The following is a 7,704-nucleotide window of genomic DNA, read 5'->3' on the forward strand; positions in this document are numbered from 1 at the left end:
CGTGATCAATTAATGAGTAGGTTATGTTCATCCTTTATTGTTTCTAAAACAATATTAGGGTTGTAGTGGATGGATGGATGGATTTGTAGATGGATGCATGGTATATATTGCAAATAAGAAGTAGATGAAGAAGAACCGGGTGCTAGGTAGGCACGTAACGGTCAAGTTAATTGGGTTTAAACAATATATTTAATTATTAATTAATTAATTATATAATTAAGTTAAATTAGTTAATCAAAATTTAATTTACCTATAATAGAAGAAAACTAGAAAATCAATTTTACCAAAAATTAAAACGAAATAAAATCGAATTAAAATTAAATAAAATCAAATTAAAATTAAACCGAATCAAATCGATCAAATTTGATCTAAATAAGTACTTCCGGTTTTGGAATTGTGCACACCCCTCCTCCTCCCATCCATAATTAGAAGCCTCTAATTTTCTATCATAGGGGCATTCATTTTCAAAAATAATTCACTTTTTATGTACGTTCACACTCACATAGATTAGGAAAACATTTTGAGGGCTGCTATTTAAAAAAAAAAAAAAAAACTTTTTGAGCTCTGCTATTTAAAAAATATTTAAAATATATAATTTTGGGAAAACAAACGTCTAGGTCATCACATGCCGTCTTATATATGCAGACATCTTTGCCGACTCCCCAAGCAAACTGGGCGAGAGAGGGAGACGGAATCAGACAATCTCCAGAGAATGGAACGTTTTCGGGAATGGCTTGCTAGGGTTAGGGTTAGGGCTTGATGCAATCGTCTCTGTGATCGAGCCCTGAAAGCGAAGCGGAGCTTAGAAGATCTCGCCATGGCTCGAGGAGAGAATTCCTTTGCTCTTCTTGGCGACGATGAGGGCGATGACTTTTCGACGCTTCTCGCTCGTGTCGCCACTGCCAAGAGCGAGGCTCCGCTGGCGGCGGATAAGAAGCAAAAGCAGCCGGTAAAGAAAGAAAAGACGTCGGCCTCGCCTGCTGATATTGGTAATTAACTGTCGTTTCTGTTTTCTGTGCATTTATTTCTTTTTGTTTTTTTGTTTTTTGTTTTATTGTGGATAAGTTTTGTCGTTGTTCTGTTCTTGAGCATGATTTCGTTTGCTGTAAATTGATAACCCGAGTTCTTTAAATTTTCTTTATGGTTTGGCATGTGGTAAAAACGAAATTTGCAGGCTTATTACATTTTGTACGGTTATGGTGTTACTAAGTCGATTTTTTTCATATTTTGAACGGAAGGGTTTAAACGAGTAAAAAATTTATTTTCTGTTGGTGGTCTTGAAAGGAACTTGGTAACGTTAACGGTGAAATTTAATGCTTTTATGAGGAGCTTTAAACAAGAATTATACTGCGGAAATAAGCCAGTCTCTTGAGTTCTATTGTCAACTAAATAGAAGTCTAATTCGTCAGATTTAATGATGTCATTTCTCATTTTCTATTGAAAAATTTCAGGTAGAGATGAAAAAGGAAGAGGAAGGGGACAAGGAGGCCGAGGTCGTGGTCTAAGAAGGTCTGCATCAGACGAGAGAAATGTGGTGCGTGAGGGTGATGGTTATCAGCAGAACAGTGGAGCAGAAGCTTATCAGCAGGAGTATAGAGGTGCAAATGGTTATCGGCGGAATCGGGTTGGGAATGCTGCTGATGACAATTGGCAGGAACGTGGCCGAGGTGCAGGCCATGGACGAGGAAGGGGAATTAATGAGTTTTGGGGTCTTGAGAATGAGAATCAGGGTGTTTTAGGCAGCTATAATATTGTTGAAAACCCAGGGCAAGATGCTGTTGAGGATGGTGGTTGGGAACGAGTGAATGGGCTTCAAGCTAAGGTATATGGAAGTCAGGGTCGTTCTCTAAGGGAAGGTGAGAGTAGTTGGGGTACTGGTGAAAGGCGAGAATATGGTGGAGGGCATCGTGGATATAGAGGCCGAGAAGGGCGCTCAAATGGTGGACGTGATGCAAGGAATTATGGTAAGGGCGAAGTGCTGAATGTTCCTAAAACAAAGGAGGAAACTCATGGGGATATGGGGCATGAAGTCAGCAGTGATAAAAACAGAGGTGACAATGAATGGTAAGCTTTTTGTATTTTCCATATTTATCAGCTATTGGGTAGTATTGGCACTTACTGGTGAAAGTAATGTGACTTATACGAAACTGTTGATTTCAGTTTGGGGAGGATTTCGGGTTCTGAAGGATTGATTTCGGATCAATTGTTTGTATTTTTACATGTGGTAATTGGTATAGTTTTACAAGTTGTCCATATGTATAAACTTTTGTTAGGCTTGTTTATGAATGTTTCATATTTTTGCATAAATATCTGTATTGGGATGCATTTCTTCCTTAAAATATTCATTATTTGTTCAATGGTCTGATGTTGCAGACTGCACCATGTATCTTTTGTGAAAGTTGAGGGTAGCCCCAAGAGGGGGGGTGAATTGGGTTATTAAAAATTCTTTTAATACATTTTATGAATTCTTAATCTCTTGTTACTTTAACAAACATACGACAAAAAGCTTAGTTACTTAAGCCATCCATAACCCAATACTTAAACAAACATTCAACCAATCATCAACTTAAAATAATCAATCACAAAATACCAAACCAAGATATAGTATGCTGCACTTTGCAATTTTCAGCTTTGTTTGCAGCCCTGTGTATATATGTAAGCCCTGTATTGATAGATTTAATTTCTCAGTATGATACACAATTTGAAATCCAATACCCCTTCCAGGAACTTGAACTTTAAATAAACTTTTAGTTAATTAGTCTTGGATGTTAACCAATTAACGTACTCCCTTACGGTTTCTGCAATTTGTGTTGATCAACTAACGTACTTCCTTTCGGTTTCTGCAAATCCCAAAATCAAATTAATTTTCAATCTATTTAATATCCAATCTGTGCAGTGTATATGATCAAAAATTAAATTCAACAACGCAATTAATATATGCTGAAAAGTAAAGAGAGTAAGGAAGGAGAGTGACACCACGTTTTTTACAAGGTTCAGCTTATCTCCAGCTTATGTCCTCACCTTTGGCCAATACCACCAAAGGATTCCATCATACCGTTCCTTTCGAGCGAAACAAACCTTTTACAAGAGATACCCTACGCTCAAACACTCCTTAAGTAGGCTAGAGCAACGCCTTTCGAAGTGATACCCCACACTCGGTCACTCCTTCAATAGGCTAGTGCAACGCCTCTTCAAGTGATACCTCCACACTCGGTCAACGATCCAACAACTTGGAATCGTCAAGAAACAAGAAATAATATCTGCGTACAATAATACTCTCACAAAAAGCAAATTAGTACAGTTTTAAACACTATGTACTTCAATATTAAGTATCAAAGTGAAATACAATGAAGCTTAAGTAAGAATTCACCAAGTTCTTTCTAGATGAGAATTCAGCAACTCAGAACTCAGTAGTAGGATATTCAGCACTTCCGAAATTCAACAATTCGGTTGTACAAAGAGTTTAACAAGAGAGAGCAGAAAGATAGCAAGATTTGCTTTTAGCTTTTGAAACAGATTTTTCAATTCTTTTGTTCTATATATTTATTTGATTTGCAAAATCCTGTATTTATAGGCTTAGAAAAGTCATTTCGTGTTGCTCAAGATTACTTGGAGTATCTCCCAAGTTTTCATAAATTTTGGGGCACAAGAAAGCTTTATTTGAAATTTAAAACATTTTAAATTTCTAACCGTTAACGGTGTTTTGATGACTGAAGTATCGGGTTCAGTCTTCTGATGTCCTTAACACACTAAAAAATTTAATCTAGACACAGGGTCAGACGACTGAACTGTAGGTTCAGACTTCTGAAGTCCAAAATCAGATAGCTGAACTGAGGGTTTAGTCTTCTGAGGGTGGTACGTCTTCAGGATTTCTCTAGAAAATTTTTCAGTAGACTGGACTTATTCTTCAGTCTTCTGAAATATTTCTTTAGTCTTCTGAGGGTGTTCCTCAGTCGTCTGGGCAGACTAAATTCAGATTTTTCATTTTAGTTTTTGAAAATTCTTTTTGCTCTCTTGCTTTGATTTCTTATAAAACATTTTCCGGGGTTTTAAATACGGTCTCTAAGTCAATGAATAACCCCTAGAAAAGATTTCAACATATTTCACAAAATATTTAAATACGAAGTACTTACATAATGACTTTTTAGAACTTTTGACATTCTAAGCACTTAAGTTTTCATGCTTGTCTTTCTTGCTCCATCTTGTCTTTAAGCTTCATTGTACTTTAAGCTTTTAGCAAGTCCTTTTTAATATCCATGTTCTCATGATCTTCAAGTTTTATTAGATCATCTTTGAATCCATGCCTTGACTCTTTAAGCTTCATTTGATCATCTTTCTTTGTAGTATGAGCTTCTATTGATCTTTGTGAGCACTTGACCTTGTATTCTCATTCTTGAGTCTTGTCACATCATCACTTAACCAAATATGTTAAGTTCCTCTGATTTGTTATCATCAAAACAAGATTTCAAGCTTTGTATGGCCAACATTTTGATTGAGGCATAGATGTGTTAATTGTTATGTATTTTCTTGAAGACCATGTGGTGGTGATCACTACTGTTTAGGAACGTTGTATGGTTATCTTGCTTGATTCTTTAATGGTGGGGTGGTTTGTAAAATGCTTTTCCTATTGTTTTTGGAGGGCTGATCCTGATTGCCAGCAGGGTTGCATTGCATCAGCTGCTGAATTTCTTGCTAAGGAGGGAGGAATATTTTGGAAAATAAATATATACTTTTTTTTTCTTTCTTGCAGCATTTTTTGACATCATTGAATGGTACCGATGGCTTTCTATAGCATAATGTTCCTAATGTTTGGAACAGGAACGTTCCCGTGTTGATTGAAATAACAAAAGATACAGAGCCTGAAGAAGGAAAGCAGGAAAATGTGGTTAATGAAGACAATTCTGGAAAGAAAAACCCAAAGGAAGAGGACAATGTAATTATTCTGTTAGCTGCATCATGTTCAATTAGCTGCAAAACCATACATCTTGCTAATGTGGAACATGAATTTAATATGTTTTCCTGCTGACTATTATTCTATAGGAAATGACACTTGAAGAATATGAAAAGCAACTTCATGAGAAAAGGAAGGCTTTGGAAGCTTTAAAATCTGTGGAGCGAAAAGTAACTCTTGATCAGGATTTTGAGTCTATGCAACTTGTTGAGAAGAAGAAAGAGGGCAGCATTTTCATCAAGCTTGTGTGTAAATGAGTTTGTTACTTCTTATTAAACTCTATTTTTTTCATGCTGTAATGTGATTGGAAATATATAATGGTTACATATTGTTTTTAGAAGTCCGAGAAAGACAAGGACAAGCTTAAAAGGAAAGAAAGTTTCAACAAGGAGGAGAAAGTTCGTAAGGTAATGAATTCCATTTATGTCTTCAATAGGTTTGACAATGATGTTTCCAGCCAACTTCATAGTGCATTCTAGATACTATGAAGAATTTTGGAGTTTCAAGATTTCATTCATTTATTTTTCACATTAGGTTTGTGTAAAGTTTTTTGTTTTGCTTGTGTTTGGTGCTTGATAGGCTTGCATTCTAGAGCAAGAGATTGGAAAAAATATTGACTTTGTTTCTATTGATTATTCTTAGACAACATATTCTAATCAATTTTTATTTTCTGTACGTTGTTGCAAGTTGTGGAATGCTGGCTTTTGGGTCTTGGACAATAGCCATATCACTTCAATAGAGGAATACAAGTTTTAACCTAAAAATTTAGACAATAATACCTACACCCTTTCCTTATTTAATTGGTCTCTACATATATAACCTATTTATGAATACACGTGCAGTTGTAATGCATTTTAGGGTTAGGGGATGAACACTAAACCATTTGTTTCTTTTCTTTCCCCCACCTGAGCAGGTAGTTAGCATTAATGAGTTCCTGAAACCAGCTGAGGATGGGAACTGTGCAAGGCCTGCAGTTGGTCACCGGCGTGGAGGACGAGGTCGTGGGCGTGGGGAACGTGGCGGTAGTGGTGGATACAGTGGAGGGCAGGAAGGTCCCATCGAGGTTGACCCGGCATTTCACTTTGAGGATCCAGGCCAATTTCCTGTCCTTGGAGGGGTTGTGAAAGCTTGATTCTTGCCAGTTAACAGTCTCTCTTTATATATTCCATCATCGGTTAGTGATCTGGGCTTTAGGCTGGTTCCGCTTATGGATAATTTTTAATCAAATTGCGCTAATGCAGTGATTTCTTTACATACACTTGGCAGAAAATTTTGATTGGCATGTAATGTTTTGGGTTGATATTTTTAATGCAACTGTAATTGCTTTCCTTAACAATGGACTGGGTTGCATATTGTTTTCTTGATGCTGGAGGGGCCAACCATGATCGATTCATATACCCGTTTGGGAAAGGGCGTAAGTAGTTGATTCCTCATAATAGGGCTTTCAATGGGGATCTTTGCCCCCATTGGTCCCATCTCCTCGTTGAGGTATGGTTTAACTCTAGCAATTGGGGCTCTTGGCATCTCATCTCACACTAGCCATTGAAGTTTCCAAGGACCCTATTGCCCCTCAGTAGGAAAGGAACGAGAACCACTGGATGGTAAGTATTTCGAATCCAACTCCGATTGCACTCCACCCCAATAGCTCTACCTATTCTCCAGTCATTTTCTTGTGTTAATTGGTCAAGCAAGATGTTCATGACCGTTATGGCTGCTCAGGAGCCTTCCTCAGCATTTGTATCACGCTAACTTATTCAAACCTATTCCTCAAACATGTCCTCTTTTTAGGCCTTCATCTTGGCCTTGAAGCCCCCCAAGATGGGCATCATAACTATATTGACCCCAAAAGGTATGGGAGGTCGAGTACTGTTTGCTGCGTGATTGCTGCCAAGCTAGTGTCGGTTAACCTTGTAGGTGTTGGAAGGATGGTGTGGGAATTACATTCCTTCCCTGTTTTGTGGGGTACCTCTGAGGTTGGCGTCACTGACAACACCTGCTCTAGTAATCTAGTCCTAGGCGGTGAATGCATGCAACCACTGGTTATGTGAATCTAGGACAGTGGAATGTAATGGATCATTATGCCTATACTATCGAAAGTATGGGAAAGTAGTCCTATTGTAGAAGGGATACTCGATACCCTATGAAATAAGAGATTAGAGTCAGGAATTATAGAAATTTGTAGGAGGGAGAAATTAGATAGGTGAACAGAATCAAATTAGAAGGGATAAAGACTAAGAGAGAGAGAGAGAGAGAGAGAGAGAGAGAGAGAGAGAGAGAGAGTGGCACTGCACTAAGGCCAGTTTTATTTGCGTTGGGTTATTTGAAATATGAGTTAAGAGGTACTTAAAATATTAATATCGTGTACCCAATCAAACTTGGAGCTGCAAACAATTTCCAATATTTGCCCTAAATCTGGCTAGTCTAAGCTATCCAATGCTTGAAAGACTCCCTTGCACAAGGAATATCAATTTCCTTTTATTGATATTGGCATTTTCACCTTTTTTTTATTATATATCTTGGAGCTAGCTCTTTATTAATGTCTGGAAATTAGTTGGTTTGTGCCTATTACACCATAGTTGCACAAACATCAAACTATAGGTACAAAGATTTCATCAAATCAATGCCTTTCTTCTTATATAGAACCATGTGATACAAGACGAGCTTTGTTTTGTTTTGTTTTGTTTTTAAATTATGTATCCAAATTCAACCAGTTTATTTTTCAAATTCTATTTCGTTGCAATTATGGATTGAGT

At 37.3% G+C, this 7,704-nt stretch overlaps 1 protein-coding gene across 2 annotated transcripts; it reads left to right on the top strand.

Annotated features, from left to right (window-relative positions):
• Positions 1-453: 453 nt before the first annotated feature.
• On the top strand, positions 454-6,287 carry LOC131154849 (RGG repeats nuclear RNA binding protein A-like). 2 transcript variants are annotated; one of them, XM_058107638.1, is made up of 6 exons: positions 454-989; positions 1,452-2,064; positions 4,819-4,933; positions 5,041-5,196; positions 5,290-5,358; positions 5,865-6,287. In XM_058107638.1, the coding sequence occupies exons 1-6, from the start codon at positions 818-820 to the stop codon at positions 6,081-6,083; spliced, it is 1,344 nt and encodes a 447-aa protein (XP_057963621.1). In that variant the 5' UTR covers positions 454-817; the 3' UTR covers positions 6,084-6,287. The 2 variants fall into 2 exon arrangements, with proteins under 2 accessions (XP_057963621.1, XP_057963622.1); XM_058107639.1 differs by having other exon boundaries at positions 604-989; positions 5,293-5,358.
• The last annotated feature ends 1,417 nt before the right edge of the window (positions 6,288-7,704 follow it).

This window comes from Malania oleifera, chromosome 5, assembly GCF_029873635.1.
Source record: "Malania oleifera isolate guangnan ecotype guangnan chromosome 5, ASM2987363v1, whole genome shotgun sequence".
Classification (NCBI taxonomy): Eukaryota; Viridiplantae; Streptophyta; class Magnoliopsida; order Santalales; family Ximeniaceae; genus Malania; species Malania oleifera.